Source organism: Rhizopus microsporus (assembly GCF_002708625.1).
Source record: "Rhizopus microsporus ATCC 52813 unplaced genomic scaffold scaffold_30, whole genome shotgun sequence".
In the NCBI taxonomy this organism is placed as follows: Eukaryota; Fungi; Mucoromycota; class Mucoromycetes; order Mucorales; family Rhizopodaceae; genus Rhizopus; species Rhizopus microsporus.
Genome location: NW_019671945.1, coordinates 94,628 through 111,312, shown reverse-complemented (window position 1 = coordinate 111,312; position 16,685 = coordinate 94,628). Strand labels below are relative to the sequence as shown.

Sequence of the window (16,685 nt, the reverse complement as noted above, 5' to 3'; positions counted from 1 at the left end):
AAAGAGGGAAAGATATTCATAAGTGGTAAGTTATTATTTTGGAGGGTTTCTTTATTTTTTTGCTTTGATGATAAATTTGATCATGCACCACGCAGAATGGTTATTGATGATACAATCCATTTTTACCTGAGCGAAAAAACAAAGAAACAATATATTGTCAATTGATATATTAACCATATATACTTATTATAGAAGATCACTTGGGTCGATTCACTTTTATTATGTCTTATCTTTCTACTTTGTTTTTGAACCTGACTCAAGCAGGTTTTTAACCAAAGGGTTCATTTGTTTATTTAATAAAAATTCAAATGTTCAAGTCACACATTCGTCTTTCTTTTTATTATTATTATTTCAACCATGTCTGAAAGTGTTTGGTTTTCTGGTCCAGTGAAGGATGCAGTCTCTATAGTTAACCAGAAGGATTGCGTATTTCTTGTCTATATTTATGGTTTATACATTTCCAGTCTTTGGTTTTACTATTTATAATAACAATCATAATAATAATAGACGACTCTGATAAAACCAAGACATTAGACAACACACTCAATGATGAAGAAATAGCAAACCACATTAAACAACATGCTGTTGCTTTAAAAATGGAAAAGGATTCAGAGAATGCTTCTCTATTTAGCCAATTATGTATGCTTATACTCGTAAAGTTCGCTAAGTTTAACCTTTTTCTCTATATTGCAGATCCAATACAGACTGTACCCATCTTGTACTTCATCAAGCAAGGTGTAATCAGAGAGTTTGGAACTGAAGCTATTACCAAACAAGAACTCTTGGAAAAGATAACAAATGCAAATAACCAAACCACTGTTGGTCAGCAAAACGCGTCTTTAAATACGAGTACACCTTCCGAGGCAAGTGGCAGTCGTACGACAGTTGATACACCTTTTGAAGACCAAAATAATGCGTCTACAAATAACAATGCAAATGCAGAGGCAACAGCTGCAGCAAAGAAAGCGGAGTAAGCCTACATCACAGGATATAACGGATGATTTAATTTAAAAATAAATAGATTGCAAAAACGGTTAGAAGAAGCTCGAAAACAACGCGCTGAGCAAGAAAGACAAGTAAGTACATACATTTATTAGCAACACAGACCGCGATCGACCGATAATCTTGTAGGAAGAACGAGCGAGAGAGATAAAGCGTAGAAATGAGGCAAAGGCTATACAAGAGGCTCAGCAGATGCAAAAGGATAAGGAAAACCAATTGTACCTTGAAAAGATAAAAAAAGAACGCAAGGAGGCAGAAGAGCATAAACGTAGAGTGCGCGAGCAAATAGCCAGAGATCGCGCAGAGAGATTAGCTGAGAGAAAGGCAGAAAAAGGACGTCAGGAAGCCGCTGGTTCATCCAGTCAGCAGATAGACAATACGAGGTACATTGAATGTTTTCATTCCCCTTTTTATTTGGGCTAATCTCCTCCTCCAAGTAAGAAGAGACAGAACCACGAATATAGCAATCTGAATATCCGTTTGCTTGACGGGACAAATATGCGTCATCAGTTTGAAGGTAAAAAGGATAGATGTATCATTATGGGTATTTAATACTTTACTTGTAGCATCTGATACTTTGGCTATAGTAAAACACTGGATTGAACAAGTAGGTAGCTCTAACATGAGCACAAAGAGAAAGAGAAGGGATATTGAACACAGACTTTTATAGAACAGAACAGATGAAAAGAAAGACTATAAGCTCTCTTCTCTGTTTCCTACTCGTTTATTTACCGAAGCAGATAATAATACCTCTCTCCGAGACCTGGATCTCTGCCCAAGCGCTACTATCATCTTGAAGCGAAGCAAAAACACAGCACCCAGTTTAAACCAGAATAATAGCTCTCAGCTCGGTTTTTTCCAAGCTGGGCTAGGTCATGCTTACGCTTTCTTTGTAGGTTTGCTGAGCTTTTTCGCCGGATTGTTTGGCACGTTATTTCCAAGAAATGGATACAATCCCATTCAACCATCTGCAACATCTGAGCAACAACGACAGCAACAACAACAACAACAACAACAACAGCAGCAGCAGCAGCAGCAGCAGTCATCTGCTCACAGTTTGAAGGGCGGTCATCGTTTAGGAGGCATACCTAACTCAAGCGAAGATAGCATCTCTACGTCAGTAGCAGATAGAGGACAAAGGTAAAATAACCCTTGACAGATATCTCTTTGAAGCTTACTATTCTACCCTTAGGCGAACACCTTTTACTGCTCGCTTCAATACCTTATACGAGGGGAATGATAATGCTGAAAATGAAAAGAGACCGACATACAATGGCAACTCTGTTAACCATGAATAATCAATAAATGGGTACTTTTTTATATACATTTGTTGCTTAATTGTTGAATGCCGTCTACGTCGAAAATACCATGTTCTTCTAACTCAATAGAGGCTATGATGGCTCTTGCTACCTGCTCTGTGTTTAGAGGGGCTGTTGTGATTGATTTACCCCCAGGTAAACTTCCAATTTCTTTTTTGAAAGGGCTTGTGATGGCGTTGGCGAGCTTTAATGCGCCTACAAGAGGAGCAACACTGGGTCTATTTGAATTGTACATCAAGCCTATTTAATATATATACATCAGACTCTTCATTTCAAAAAAATTGATCTCTCTATCTCTCTTTTCTTATCCTTCTTACCTGGACGCAAAGCAACTGTTTTAAACTTGTCTATTTTAAATAAATAGCTTTCAACCTCTCTCTTTGTTGTATAGTATCGAGGATCAATAAATGGCATGACTTGAGATGCAGAGATAAACACAAACGATTTTATCGAAGGCAGTTTTTCAACTTGGTTGGCAACAGTGATGGCTATATATAAGAGGGACATGAGCATACAGACATATGACTATATTATATAGATGAGTTACCTGTATCTCTGTTCATCATCTCATAAGTTGGACGAACTTTATGCTCCAACTTGGGATCAAGAGGATTTCCCTTGTCATTCAACAATAGTCCTGATAACTTTCCCGCAACTTCGCACAAAGACTTTGCCTGTGCAATTCCCTTATAGTCATTTTCTAAAAGAATACCCACACTATGAACTACATCAGTCACTCCCGATAGCACTTCCTTATAGCTCTCGGGCTCAAGTGAGTTACCAGAAGCCCATTGAACCTGTATTATCATTAGACAACTTGGATACGCGTTTGAAATATATATATATCTTTACCTTTTCAGCCCAAGCGGGTTTACCTCTCTGTTGAAAAACAGCAGGTTCTCCCTTTCGACTATATACAAGAAACACTAAGCTTATGACAAGAAAAACCAAAACAAGTTCTTTATTACCTTAGACTGACTGTTTCCCAACCCTTTTGAACAGCAAGTTTACAAACATCAAGCCCTATTGATATGCGCGTTAATAAAAGTAATGGTCTGCAATTCATGCGACATTACCAAGGAAACCAGTGCCACCTACAACGAGTACTTTTCTCGCAATTGACATTTTGAATGTGGTAAGCAAACCTGCAAAAAGTCAGCTTGAAACAGCAGGCCATAAAAGCGTTTTAAACTCCAGATATATGATAGTCACGCTGTACAAAAAGCAGGTCAGCCATCTATCAGAATAGCAGCAAACAGCATATCTGTCGTATTTACCCTATAAATACTTTATGTTATCATTATGGATAGTGCGTTTTACCATAAACTTCCTATGAATATTGTATCTAGTTCTGCAAATAAAAAAGATATAAGTGTAAAATGGCTAGCTACGAAAAAGTACTTGGAGATGAGGAGGGCAAGCTTAGCTCTCAATTGACAAAAGAAGCACTTTTGAATACCGTTGAAAGTAAATACTTAACATTTTTTTATGTAATCTTTGGCATCTCCAGAAAGTACAACCATATGCTTATATTCACGCCTCCATATCATTGTGAACTACAGCACATTGAAGTAGCTTGGTCGATGGTAAAGGGCCTTGTTGTATACAATCCCGATCTCCATGAGGTTGCCAGAAGTTTGAAAGAAAAACTTGATACTGCATTAAAAAAACATTGATAAAGGGTCTCTTATTTCGGTTGGAAGAAGTGATATGCAAGCAGGAGTATTTATGGCTAGTAAGAGTTGATCATGACGCGTTATATGATTTATAGTCAGTCTTTTCGTGATGTTCATTTTTAGAGTGATCTCATATTGTGTAAATACGATAGAAAGCCTTACTCAACAGCCATACAAGCAACATATAATAAATAAAGGACACTGCCTACTTCTTTTTAATTGGAATGTATATTGTCTTGTCAACTAAAATTAGCTCACAAAGTGTAAGGATACAACTTACACTGTAGTAATTATTCATTTTAAACATTAAGCAATATGTATTCAAAAAGTTTCATTTTTCAGAGTGATCCCAAATGGCCACTTACAGATTATGTACCATCAGAATGTTCACTCAATGTTCTCTTTGCTAGCTGTTGCAGGTCAGTGATGCTATAGGAACAGAGTTCTCATTTCAACGGTTTTTGTAAAGTAGCTTTGAGAGCATCTTGCCTCATTCAAATTTCACAATAGGGCAGTTGGTATGGTCATCCAATGATGGTTTGAATTGCCGCGTAGAGACAAATGTGAAAAACTAATTACAAAGAGGTACATTTCTGGTGAACACTACGCGTACGAGGAAATCCACGAGAAGGCTAATGCTACGAGCGCTTCTTCTAGGCACTATGTGTGACATCACTTTACAGCTGCATACTACCTAAAGCGTCTGCCTAACCAAAGGCTGTCCAGTGGAATATTCTTTGATATAAAATACGAATTTATCATAATTACACGTGATTGATCTTCGCTCTTTGTTGATTAACTGACAACATAAAATAAAAATACAAAAATAAAAAACAACATCTCTTTTTTTTTATCTCTTTCTTCTTAAAAGATGAATTCATATTCTACATCAAGGAGCATGGAAAGATGTTTGTTCCTGAGCAAGCTTAACGTGGTGCTATACATTGAAACGTTTCGTTGACGATATCACAGATGGTGTTTGTATCATTAACCCTCTTGTGGATTTCCTCGTGTGCGTAGTATACATCCCATTTCTAATATCGTATTTTATTTATTTATTGTCATTTAATTAATCATAAAAAAAGCTAGAATCTTCGTTCACCAATGCCATTCAGCATAGCTTGGATCCATCCCCCACAGGACGAAAACCTGTTCTAGCGTCATGGAGGAAAAAAAACTCGAATAGACCCTTGATCCAATAGAGTCAATAACCCTAGACCAACGTAGTCTCGCCAAGCATAGAACGCGATTGCTGTACTGCCTATGGTGAGGCCATACTCTATACCTATAACGGTCGTTGAGGTCGGCTTACCAGCCTCACATGGAGAGTCTACCACATAATGAATAGCAGAGGCGCAACCAGGTCTCTTGGAGGTACTCTATTCGACGCTAGGGGTATTGTTCACGATAAGCTCGATGGAAACACCCCCATAAAAACCCCACTTTTTGTCCGTGCGACAGTACTGAAAAGTATCTCACACGTTACGAGAAGTTCGTTTCACACTGAATTAGATCATTATCAAAGGCATTTGCGTGAATGAAATACCAGCTATTCAAAATGTGAGAGTTGAAGAGAAAGAAAAAGAAGAAAGAAGAAAAAAGGTCCCTGAATATACTTTTTTATATCTGTGGAAATTTAAAATAAGTCACACAAAACTTTTTAAGCCAATCATAACTCGGTTTGATTTAAACATAGTCTTTTATTCGCATGAGTAAAGGACTCTGTTGGTATGTGTCAAATGACTTGCCTATGTTTAATTTGATTACAGATAAAGAGGATAATAAGAATTCTAAGCTTATCTGACTTTAAACACGTAAAGTGGGAGTGTTGAAGGTAAAAAAAAAGCGGAAATTGTAAGAGGACTGTAAACCATTTACTATAAATAAAACGCCTTGTTCATATTTTTTCGTAGTCTCTCAGAAGAATTGTGTGTACTATAAGAAAGCCTCAAATCATTTTAATTCTATTCAACGCAATAAGCAGTTTTATTTGAGGTGACTGTCCATACTAGCTTTAAAAATCATAAACAAATTCCATATAAGCGTATCAAATGTCTATTCTAGAATCACTTTCAGTGAAATTAAACAAACACTCTTTTCAGCTTGAGCAATCGTTGATTCTTTTAGCTTTTCTCAAGCATTCTTTACCTTGAGCAATAAATAAAAAGAGAGGACTATTACTAATGAGAACCATTGCTTGTGTGTATGACAAGAAAAAATATTTTACAGAGTTCATCCCTCGTGCTAATTGCTCATTTTTGTCCTTCATTCTGCATAGAAAGATGGGACTTTTATTCAAAGCTTATAAAAGGGTCTTAAAGAGCATAAATGAAGATAGTGACACAAGCACAGGTGCAAACATATTTAAGAGGGGCGCATCAGAACTTTCGAGTGAAGAAACAATAAATATGGAAAGGGACTTTCATAACGAGGAATCTTCAACTTATTGGTTACCGAAAGATCCTGCAGAACAACTTAGATTAACAGGTGTAAGATCAGAGTGATTAAGACATATAAAAGTGGAATGAGCTGATGAGTTGTAAATAATATTTATAGCAACATTTCGCAATTAAGGAACTTTATCAAGGGTATAGAAAAACAAAAAACAAAAAAAAAAAAGAGTTCATTATTATTTTTGTATCTTAGCAATATCCTGAAGAATGTCCGTAAAAAGCTCGATTTTAAGAAAGGAATACGCGTGTTGGATGTTGGGTGCGGATCTGGTGCATGGATTATGGTAAGAATTATAAAGTGTATTTTTATGAAAATTAATTGTATCAAAAGGACATGGCAACAGAATATCCAAACTGTGTATACGAAGGATGTGATATAGTGGAAGTGACCAATAAGCGAGTATCATTGCAACAAGTTACATTTCGATATGGTAATGTATTGGATCGACTCCCTTTTGAAGACAATTCGTTTGATTTTGTTCATATGAGACTATTCGTATTGGCACTCAAGGTGAATGAATGGCCCATTGCTATCAATGAGATTTTACGTGTAACAAAACCAAGAGGTATGATTCAACTGGTAGAATTTGATCTCAAGGTAAGAGAAATGGTATATTTAATAAAGAGAATAGATTCAAATAGACATACTCTTTTTTCTCTTTGTAGATGACGGGAAATGAAGTAGTTCAGCAGGTTCTAACTGGAAGTAAGTCTCGTATGTTATCATGGGACTGCATTTTAATTGTATCATAACAGTCCATAGTGCATGCGAAGCTAGAGGGCAGGATCCTCGCATTGCTTTACAGCTGGAAAAATTAGTCTCTGAAAACAAGCAAGCCACGTCAGTTCAATCGGATTATCGATCTGTTGACATGGGTAAATAAGTAGAAAATTGTAACATATTTGTATAATAATGGTATATTAGCATCCAATACAAAAGCAGCAAAGATGTTTGTTTGGGATTGGATAGAAACTACTAAAAGTATGCTTCCTGTCATTTCATCAAAGATGGGTCTTGAAACTGAAGAGGAACAGAAAACCTATCTTGAGGAACTAAAATATGGCTTAACTCATTCAAATTCTTTCACTTACATGAATGTTGTTACCGCAGAAAAAATCAATAAAATTCAGGACTAAACTCCGCTAAGAGTGACTGATTTTATCAAAAGTAACATTTGAAGGGCTTCCCCCTCTCCTTGTCTCTCTCTCTTTACCTTTTAGAGAAATCAGCCATGGCAAAGAAGGCAAAAGCTAGAGTCATTCTTGTAAAGTTATTATCTACAGCTGGTACAGGATACAACTACATTAAAAGTCGTCCAAGAATTGCACCCAAGTTGTCCTTGATGAAATATGATCCTATGGGTATAATCTAAAACAGAAAAATAGAATTAAAAACTAATACATCGTTGATCTTAGTAAAACAACATGTTCTGTTCACAGAGACTAAAATGAAGAAATAATATTGAATTGTACATACATAAATCACATTAAATGTCACTTTTACCAAGTTTATAACGTGCGCCCTTGAATATGCCTTTGGTGCATCCTTTGTTATTTACAGCTTCAAATAGCTCACTATAGTTATCTCAATACATGTTCCTGAAATACATAAAGTAAACCCAGGGATAGAAATGTCAGAATATAGAATATATGTATGTATGTGTTGACATATGTTGAATTGAAATTGTAAGAAGAAAGCGTCTTGTTTGCGAGTTTTCCTCCACAGACAAGCTGTGATATTGAACGATGCTGGAATACTATCCATCGCACGTTTATCATTTCCTTTCTCTCATTGTATTCAGCAGGCTCATGAGTAAGCATACCGACCATGTTAGTAGCTGTTGCTTCTTCAAGATGTTTAATTATTTGTTGTGAACCTTCAATATGCTTTTGAAGAACAGGATATAAAAAAGTATGCCTTTAATGTCTTTTTATTCATTGCTGGACAAAAAAAAAAATATGGTTTACTGAGGAAGCTTTTAGAGTTTATACCACGCTTCCCAGCGTTGCCAACTCAAGTCATAAACCCATGAGGTTTGCTTTCTAATCCTATCGTTTAAGAACTCAATTACTTCTTTATTGAGTTGCATTTGTTGTTTTCCTTGTTCCATAGTCTCTAGGGAGCGAAAAACCACTTGTTGCCAATTCACATCACAATTGGTGCCAAGGGAGTCGCCTGTAAGATCATAGTATACCATTATGCTGTCACCAGCACTGTTTCTTGAATTTTTTGAATCGGCTTCCAGGGCGAGTAGAGGCACAATCCTTTCTTTACCCAGACTTGAGTGAAGATATTGTGGCAGCTGGTCCTGGATCCAGTAAACAGCCCCAAAAGGCTTTTACCTTGCAGGTCTTGCGGGTAGCAAAAGCACCGGTTATACATCTTCCTCAAAGTTTTTCTATTGTCTTGAACCATCTTTCTTGGGAGTTTCCATCCGTGTAGAAGGATCTTTATGTGTCTGAGTTTACCCGCCTTGATGTGCTAAACCGTCAACTTGCATTCGTTTGTAATTTCCTGAATTTGAAGCGCTAATGTGTGTAGAATGTACGACGTTGTTGTGCCTGCCGTCGCCACGTATTTGAGGGCAGCTCAGTTGTCTGAGGATGGCTGAACAGTTAAGTTTCTGACGTATTGTGGACAATCGACGTAATAAGTAGTCATTAAGAGAGTTGAACCAGTAAAATATCTTATTGTAAGCCCTAGTAAAGAAGAAGGGGTATAACTAAACACAACGCATACACATGATGTATTGAATGATAGCTCTAAATATAGACAAATCCGTGTCAGATATGTCTTCATTCAGGATTGCCCTTCCTTCGTTTCTTAGTTATCGTTGTCAATGACTCTTTGGATTGGTTCATTGAAGAAGTACCCCTTTTAGTGCTGTGTAAGATCATAGCAATAGATTTCGCTCAGCAGATTCTGCACCAGTAGTTAAAGGAGAAATGTGCTATGTTCATGGTGTAGGTCCATCTCATTGTTTCATTGTTACTAATTTTGGATATGTGGCACGTTGAAATTGGCTGTCGTCCAGAACATACGCAGACTGTAGACTTCACTCAGTGCATTGAGCGGTCACTATGACGTGTATAATGAAGTTTTGTTACGCAGTAAAAATGAGGCACTATTGCTTAATTTTTCAGGGGAAGAATAGAAAAAAAGAGTCAATTGAATCCTATTGAAGATATAGCAACTTTTCTATTTTTCTATATCAAAGAACCAATAATAAAGAAATGGTGGTTCTCGATTTTAGAATCACACTGTTCTATAAGCTTAGCAAAAGGATTCGGAAGTGCAATTATGAAGTTTTCATTAAGACGTCAGCTGCCACGTTATTATCCAAGGGACGGTTGACGTCAGATGATCATGCTATTAGCGTATACATTTTAATGGCTTATGAAGTAGACAAAGGGACAGCTAAAAATAATAACTAATTTACAAATGGCTGTGCCACGCGATAGCTGTCTTGAGTGATGAATCATCTGGCCTTTATTCGATCCCAAATCTCATGTATTACAATGGCGCAGTTGCTGCATACGTGTTCCTGATTGGCTGTCTCCAGTCTATCAGTCCATTGTTTCTCAGATTGGTTGCTACGCGACCGATTCCGATTACCAGTGAAGATGAGCATTTCGTCACTATAGGTCTGTGGCGCGCACGGATCAATCCAGTGGATCACGACTAAGGGCTTCCTCGATCTATAAATACATGCCCTTCTTTCTCTCTTTTCCCGTTCCTTACAACACTTACACATACACAATTCGCAACATGACTGCTCAATGGGTTTACGCTGCCGGATCCGCTTGGGTCACCTTTGATTCAGCAACACAAAAAATGATTGAATCACTTTGGGAAAGAGACGGTGCCACTTGGATCAATTGCCAATGCTTCCATGGCCCTATTTACGTAGATACCTCTGAAATGGTTGTCCATTTCAATAATTACTCTTATACAATTGCCAGAAGAAAATGTTAATCAAATCAAATAATTACCAACCATATACACTCCTTTCAACCTTCATTCAAGCCAGTACATTATAGATAACACATATGCCCAAATTACGCGTCTTTCAATATTTATGGAAGAAATATGTCTATGCTCACTATTGCACTTTCCTCTCATTCGCTGTATATTATTTATTATTCATTCATTCTCTTCTTTTGCATCAACACACACACACACAAATACCCCCTCACAACCTTTTCTTGTTTATTAGAATCTGTATATTATATACCTGTGCGTTTCTTTTCTATATACATTTTGAGACTTTAATTATGTAAATAAAATGTACATGTTTTTATATCATTATTCGAGAGCCTCTTTTTTTTTTTTTTTTTTTTTTTTTTTTTTTTTTGATAGCTCAAAGATCGTCATTAACGTGTGTGCCAAGCCAGAAAAAGCGGTGGTGCCTACAACCTCTGACATAATTCGGTAAGCCAAGAAATGAATGAATCATATTTTCGGGTAATATGCGGAATAGGGTGTGTAGGGTAATTTATGACCCATAAAGGTGGGTTTTCATTTTCTCTGCACAAGGAATTATATTTCTTAATAAATGTGTAATGACACACATGATACAAAGTAGAGACAAAGTTTTTTTTCTTTCAGGCTAAATATATACAATGTAATACAATACTTCAAAAATAATGTACAAGTTCAAGATGCGTCTAGTGAGATTATATCTTCGATATTTTCTAGTTGAATATCTTCTATCATTGGAATAGATATATCATTAAGGTCTTCTTCTTCTTCTAGATGATTGTTCTTTAATAATTGTTCATATGCTTTCTTGGCTTTTTCTAATGACTGATCAACATCCTCCTCATCTTCCTTTTCATCTTCATTTCCAAATGCTGTTCTGCGTCGCTTATTGCTACTAATAAAAAGTGGTTGTTCTTCGTCTTCGCTTTCTGAGAATACAATATATTTTCTCTTTCCTTCATCGTTTGGTGAACTCACTTGCTGTCTTTCTTCTACATCAGATGAATGTGTTTCCTGTCTGTCTTCTTCCTCTTCAGATAAATTCACCTCTCGTCTTTCATTTTCATCATTATTTGATGAACGCATATTCTGTCTTTCTTCTTCGTTGTCTGATCGTTGTATTTCCTTTTCCTTTTCCTTTTGTAACTCTTGCCAATCTGCAACTCTCTCTTCTTCACTTTCACTATCTGAACGATGCATTTCTGCTTCAACTTCCATCCTTATCCTCGTCTTTTCTCTGTATTCTTCTTGCCATTCTGCAATCGTCTGTTTTACTTTCTTGGATGAGGCCGCCTTGGTTACTTTTCTTGCAAAGTCTGTAAATCTGAACTTGGGGTATAAATTATTTGCCCATATCTGATAATAGCGCAACAATTTCTTCAAATCTTGATCTTCAAATCCTTTTCCTTTAAAACGTAAAAATGGAGTTTCATTTTTAAGTCTTGGTATGCCTTCGCTTGACAGTAGTCTATGAAATATGAGAAAAAGGTTTATATGATATGTGTTTATAATTTACAGGTTGTCATCAAGCTTCTTTTTTACTATCTTCTCTTTTTGTGTTGAATCATTTGTGGTAGTGTCTTCTTTTGTTTCCGTTACAGGCTCTGATGGAGATTCAAAGTTGTAGTCATCAAGAACAACATCATCGAAATCCATCGCGCGCGTTAATCACTTGAAAAAAAAAAAAAAAGGAAAAAGGAAAAAAGAGGACACGCGCGTTTTCAAAAAAAAAGGTTCGTGTGTCGGAAATTGAATTTATCGATTTTTTAGTAGGGTATTACTCCCTTACTGCAGATTTCCCCTTCTCTTATTTTCCTTATTCAACCATGGTAAATAACATCCATCAATCCATCCATCCATCCATCTCTAACTTTATGATTTGTATGTAGGCTAAGCGTACTAAGAAAGGTAACAACACAACAATTATAACAACAACGAGGAGATGTTAATCAACCATTTGTTTAATATAGTCGGAATCACTGGTAAATACGGTACTCGTTATGGTGCCTCTCTCAGAAAGACCGTAAAGAAGATGGAAATCACTCAACATTCCAAGTACACTTGTACCTTCTGTGGTAAGGACGCTGTCAAGCGTACTGCCGTTGGTATCTGGAAGTGCAAGGGCTGCAAGAAGGTCTTGGCTGGTGGTGCTTACACCGTCTCGTAAGTATAATGTTATGTTGTTGACAATGGGTATCTAATGAATTTATAGTACAACCGCTGCTGCCACTGTTCGTTCTACTGTCCGTCGTCTCCGTGAATTAGCCGAAATCTAAACACAATAAAAAAGTGATTACGACAATTTGCTGTTTGCAGTAGAAAAAAAAAAATACAACTGTAGGCTTTTTTTATTGTTGCTTTTGATATTCTACAAACTTACAAAAATGTTACCATCGACACATTGGAACAAAAAATAGGAGAAAACGGGGAGTTATTACCTCATCAATCAGTATGGGCCATGCTTCTTCAGGATTATAGTTTTGTAAATCCGTATTGATTTGACTGATGAAATCCAAAAACTACAAAAAGATATAAGTGTGTGTGTATGCTGGGGTATTTTTCAACAACACATACGAGATTCCATGTATCGCGTGAGATAGCCTTGTTATACTTTTGTTGTAAAAATAGTATCCATTGTTCTAGTAAGCTATACCTATCAGATAATAGTAATCTCCATAATTCAATGGCTGCTTCCAGTGCTAGACACATGATGAATTAGAACGAAGAAAAGAAAAGAAATCTAGCATACCCAAGCTCTTTTGTCCAGTTTGTCTTCCAAATAAAAATGCATAATGATACACTTTTCTAAATCCTTCATCAGTATGATAGTTATTTACAACTGTTGTCTCAAGCTCTTTTTTCAGCTTATCTATGTTATCAGCCTCTAAGTCAACACAACCCTTGACAAAGCCTTCTTTGGTGAATTCGCCCATTCGTTCAGAATTTAGTTGATGGGAAAGTAATAAGAACTCAAGCTGAGTTGGTTCAATACCAAGGTCCTCACACAAGGTCATTGTCCCATCTACAGATATAGCATCTGGTCTTTGTGAATCTATAAAAGGATATAATAGTCAGTTTATATGCACACAAGCGCATTCGTTATTTATATTTGCCTTTATATTTGTTAAACATGGCCTTGATTTTTTGAACATCTACATTTCTTTTTTGTTCAAACACTGAGTTAATGGCTAGTTGTAAACTCCAGTTTGCCATCTTTAATGCCTGAGTGCTCTCTCTCTCACTTTATATGTATACATTTTAATTAGCTATAATTTAATTTCGTTCTCTTTCAAACCTCAATTGAGTGATTTCCATGAGTTGCTTAATCTTTTCTATTTGATGCTGACGCTATTACAATAAATATTATGATAACAGCCTTATAGCTCTTTGTTGGTACTTACATAGGACATGTTTAGTGGATATAAATCGACAGAAATGCGGTGTTTAATAAATTTATCTTTTTCGGGGGGCTGCCACTCTTTTTTATTGTAAACATGTATAGACGTGTTATTGCACGTAACTATGTTGGTCTTGCTTTCAACCAACAACAAAAGACAGAAACAGTTGATCGCTCCTTAAAATCATTTCAACATACTGTCAATGGAGCTACTGCGACCATATCCGAAGTTGGAAAAGGTACCTTTTTTTGTGTAAAGGGCAACATTACTCATGTAAACTACAGACGTCACTACTGCTAACCAAACAGAAGCTATATTCGAAGTTGTATCTTCTGGACCTGGTAAGGGATAGTAATAATAATAATAATCGTACTAAAATACTAATCAATCAACAGGTTCTGCTTTGTTAGTCAAGGTTCGATATTTATGACATTTTATTAAATGTAATTAACATGGGGTTAATCCTATAGCTTCCTCCTGAATCTGAAATCACAGCTGTCACTGGTTCAACATTAGCATGCTCAACAAAAGTATTTTCCAAATTATCTCTTGATACAAGCACTGTACGAGCTGTTGGTAGAAAACTGGTGGGCGATAACATGTTTTATCAAAAAGTAAGACGCACTTGTGAATAACCTTATAGTGTTAACGCCAACATCAAATAGTATTATACCAAGAGCGCAGCTGGTGATATCTTATTAGCACCACAGCGTCTTGGCGAAATATCAATCATTCAGTTAAAGAGTAGTGCCAAGTATATGTTACGTCGAGATGCCTTTTTAGCCAAGACAGAAAAGGTCACATTGGATTTAGGCATCAATCATGATCAATCGGTATGTTATAGATAGTCAAATTTTCAGTCATATGTCTTATATGTTATATGCAGGGACTTGTGAACAAGTTGGTTCATTCTGTGAGTGGGCCTGGTACATTAGCCATTAGTCATTATGGTGGTATCTATCGCATTTCGCTTGCAGCGGGAGAAGAGTATAAGGCAAATCCTCTTAATTTGATCATGTGGGATAAGCGTACAAGTCCCACACAACCTCAGGCTCACAGTAGATTAATTCCTTCTCCTCGATCTACTCTTCGAAAGTATGAAGTCATTCGAAATATTGTCGACAGTCCCTCACTTCAGCCCAAGCTGCAGTATGCAAATCATGTACTTTTGACACTTCGAAACTTTATCCTTGGTACACCCGTATGTGTGTCTTTTATCAACCATATATTTTTTTTTTAACCTCTGCAAGTAGGAATTTGTAAAGCTAAAAGGACCTGGTGACTTTTATTTAGCTTCTCGAGTTGAACCTCGATTGGAGAAATCAAGATTGTAAGCGAAAGAAAAAAGCCACCCTTCTTTTACTAATAGTGTATAATAGAATGAATGCATTGGCTGCTGTTAATGATTCTACAAACCAATTATTTGAACAATCCAGCATATTTCCTGCAGAAGAACCTGAACGAGTCCTTCCAACAGCTTTTAAAAGAAAGCATCCGGGATATGCACAAAAATCAGAAGGTGGCTTTCCATCTTATTATGCCGAAGTTGGACCCAAAGGTGTTGTATCATTTAATAAAGCGTAGACCCACAAAAGATTTTTTTATTTTGTTTGAACAAATGAATGGAGATGAATATATATTTATGTTATTTACAAAGGAATGTCGGGGGGGGGGGTTATTTACACTTGAATGTTCCAGCATTAAATGGTATCTTGATAGATGGATGAAGCCAGTTCATAGACACGAGAATAAAGTTGAGATTGAAGGTCGGATATTAACCTTGCCTTGTATGAATCTAATAAACTCTTGGTTTCTTTCTTTTCAACAGCTGTAGACCATAAAGTGGATATAGCTGTATTAGAAAACGTAGATTGGCAGTTCAGCAAGGACCGCTTGATATTACCAATCATATCAAAGTCCCGAAGAGTGTCAATAATATCATCCGTTATATCCATATTCAGGAGTTCTAAGGAGTCAGACAGATCTTCCACTACTTCATCCGAAACGGACTGTGATATCATTTGATGATAGTCATTATCCGCCGTAAGCCAGCGACGTTTCAAGATGGGGTAGATTTGGTTGTAGATAAAAGTACTCTGTTCATGTATTTGATTAGCAATCATTCCAGGCATTTGTGCAACACAGACTATAAAAGGAATTAGACAATTAACACCACAAAAAAGATTCGGATTACCTTGCATAGGCTCTGACCCTAACAAGAGTTCAGCTTCAGGCTTTAGAGCCTCATAAAGATGATGAGGGTCTTTGATAATTTGAGATAGTTCAAGTAATAGCTTTTCATTGTGTTGACCAAGGACAGTGTCGACAATGGATTCATAATGAACTTGTGCAGTGTCACGCAGTAATTCGGTCTTTATGTAGAATGCTTGAGCAAATAAGCAAAAATAAAGGAATAACAAAAAGGTGAGCATTGAGCAATTGACCAGCAATTGGGATAAAAAGAGATAGAAGTGAAGAAGAAAAAGAAAAGGTGATTTGACAGCTTAAATGAAAAGGAGAAAGAGTCTAGGTTTTTATACTTGGTTCTCCCCTTTCATATCCCGTGATGTGATACAAACTACGGATGGTTTGAACCAACTCTTTGTATAAAAACATACAATATATACTGTTTATGCAAGGAAGGAAACTCCGGTATCGTTTGTTTCTCCTTCCTCCCTTTTCAAACAAATTTCACATAATCGCCATACCCTTCCCCTTATTTTTTCTGTACTTTCCCTTTTGTACAAGGTAATTAAGAATATGCCATAATTGGCGACGTTACCGCGAATGGTAATACTCTAATTTACTGATGGTACCAACCTCGGCTTTATTACAAGCGGGTCCCTAGAAAGTCT

The 16,685-nt window shown here is 36.6% G+C and overlaps 11 protein-coding genes across 11 annotated transcripts; 7 read left to right on the top strand and 4 right to left on the bottom strand.

Moving 5' to 3' along the window:
- Positions 1-357: 357 nt before the first annotated feature.
- On the top strand, positions 358-2,300 carry RHIMIDRAFT_242301 (UBX-domain-containing protein; the record flags this gene model as incomplete). The annotated part of the gene is made up of 9 exons (XM_023609747.1): positions 358-448; positions 508-639; positions 694-970; positions 1,022-1,076; positions 1,132-1,385; positions 1,440-1,519; positions 1,569-1,609; positions 1,673-2,142; positions 2,195-2,300. The coding sequence occupies 9 exons, from the start codon at positions 358-360 to the stop codon at positions 2,298-2,300; spliced, it is 1,506 nt and encodes a 501-aa protein (XP_023461508.1).
- A 36-nt stretch (positions 2,301-2,336) lies between these two features.
- Positions 2,337-3,446, bottom strand: RHIMIDRAFT_242300 (NAD(P)-binding protein; the record flags this gene model as incomplete). The annotated part of the gene is made up of 7 exons (XM_023609746.1): positions 2,337-2,354; positions 2,413-2,561; positions 2,639-2,809; positions 2,869-3,118; positions 3,174-3,231; positions 3,290-3,344; positions 3,398-3,446. 7 exons carry the CDS (start codon positions 3,444-3,446, stop codon positions 2,337-2,339), a joined length of 750 nt encoding a protein of 249 aa, XP_023461507.1.
- A 1,824-nt stretch (positions 3,447-5,270) lies between these two features.
- On the top strand, positions 5,271-5,569 carry RHIMIDRAFT_273838 (uncharacterized protein; the record flags this gene model as incomplete). Its single annotated transcript, XM_023612414.1, has 1 exon — positions 5,271-5,569. A coding segment is annotated over exon 1 (197 nt), but the record flags the coding sequence as incomplete, so codon positions are not given.
- A 697-nt stretch (positions 5,570-6,266) lies between these two features.
- On the top strand, positions 6,267-8,074 carry RHIMIDRAFT_94855 (S-adenosyl-L-methionine-dependent methyltransferase). The gene is made up of 8 exons (XM_023615912.1): positions 6,267-6,486; positions 6,554-6,585; positions 6,644-6,734; positions 6,782-7,048; positions 7,117-7,156; positions 7,207-7,326; positions 7,376-7,812; positions 7,867-8,074. Exons 1-7 carry the CDS (start codon positions 6,280-6,282, stop codon positions 7,585-7,587), a joined length of 969 nt encoding a protein of 322 aa, XP_023461505.1. The 5' UTR covers positions 6,267-6,279; the 3' UTR covers positions 7,588-7,812; positions 7,867-8,074.
- RHIMIDRAFT_94854 (putative 50s ribosomal protein L33) lies at positions 7,650-8,074 on the top strand. The gene is made up of 2 exons (XM_023615911.1): positions 7,650-7,812; positions 7,867-8,074. The coding sequence occupies exons 1-2, from the start codon at positions 7,683-7,685 to the stop codon at positions 7,908-7,910; spliced, it is 174 nt and encodes a 57-aa protein (XP_023461504.1). The 5' UTR covers positions 7,650-7,682; the 3' UTR covers positions 7,911-8,074.
- Positions 8,075-10,040: 1,966 nt separating this feature from the next.
- Positions 10,041-10,705, top strand: RHIMIDRAFT_273833 (uncharacterized protein). The gene has a single exon (XM_023612413.1). It carries the CDS (start codon positions 10,220-10,222, stop codon positions 10,424-10,426), a length of 207 nt encoding a protein of 68 aa, XP_023461503.1. The 5' UTR covers positions 10,041-10,219; the 3' UTR covers positions 10,427-10,705.
- Positions 10,706-11,052: 347 nt separating this feature from the next.
- RHIMIDRAFT_316540 (Swi3-domain-containing protein) lies at positions 11,053-12,112 on the bottom strand. The gene is made up of 2 exons (XM_023615059.1): positions 11,949-12,112; positions 11,053-11,900 (listed from the first exon to the last, which is right to left on the bottom strand). The coding sequence occupies exons 1-2, from the start codon at positions 12,086-12,088 to the stop codon at positions 11,108-11,110; spliced, it is 933 nt and encodes a 310-aa protein (XP_023461502.1). The 5' UTR covers positions 12,089-12,112; the 3' UTR covers positions 11,053-11,107.
- A 262-nt stretch (positions 12,113-12,374) lies between these two features.
- Positions 12,375-12,708, top strand: RHIMIDRAFT_242296 (60S ribosomal protein L37a; the record flags this gene model as incomplete). Its single annotated transcript, XM_023609745.1, has 2 exons — positions 12,375-12,595; positions 12,645-12,708. 2 exons carry the CDS (start codon positions 12,375-12,377, stop codon positions 12,706-12,708), a joined length of 285 nt encoding a protein of 94 aa, XP_023461501.1.
- RHIMIDRAFT_94800 (uncharacterized protein) lies at positions 12,660-14,180 on the bottom strand. The gene is made up of 8 exons (XM_023615910.1): positions 13,834-14,180; positions 13,728-13,780; positions 13,546-13,673; positions 13,182-13,484; positions 13,086-13,131; positions 12,871-12,934; positions 12,766-12,807; positions 12,660-12,704 (listed from the first exon to the last, which is right to left on the bottom strand). Exons 1-7 carry the CDS (start codon positions 13,840-13,842, stop codon positions 12,781-12,783), a joined length of 630 nt encoding a protein of 209 aa, XP_023461500.1. The 5' UTR covers positions 13,843-14,180; the 3' UTR covers positions 12,660-12,704; positions 12,766-12,780.
- RHIMIDRAFT_242294 (uncharacterized protein) lies at positions 13,927-15,414 on the top strand (the record flags this gene model as incomplete). Its single annotated transcript, XM_023609744.1, has 8 exons — positions 13,927-14,068; positions 14,115-14,171; positions 14,226-14,245; positions 14,301-14,444; positions 14,496-14,663; positions 14,717-15,031; positions 15,084-15,160; positions 15,210-15,414. 8 exons carry the CDS (start codon positions 13,927-13,929, stop codon positions 15,412-15,414), a joined length of 1,128 nt encoding a protein of 375 aa, XP_023461499.1.
- A 116-nt stretch (positions 15,415-15,530) lies between these two features.
- On the bottom strand, positions 15,531-16,262 carry RHIMIDRAFT_242293 (uncharacterized protein; the record flags this gene model as incomplete). The annotated part of the gene is made up of 2 exons (XM_023609743.1): positions 15,531-15,976; positions 16,025-16,262. The coding sequence occupies 2 exons, from the start codon at positions 16,260-16,262 to the stop codon at positions 15,531-15,533; spliced, it is 684 nt and encodes a 227-aa protein (XP_023461498.1).
- Positions 16,263-16,685: the final 423 nt, after the last annotated feature.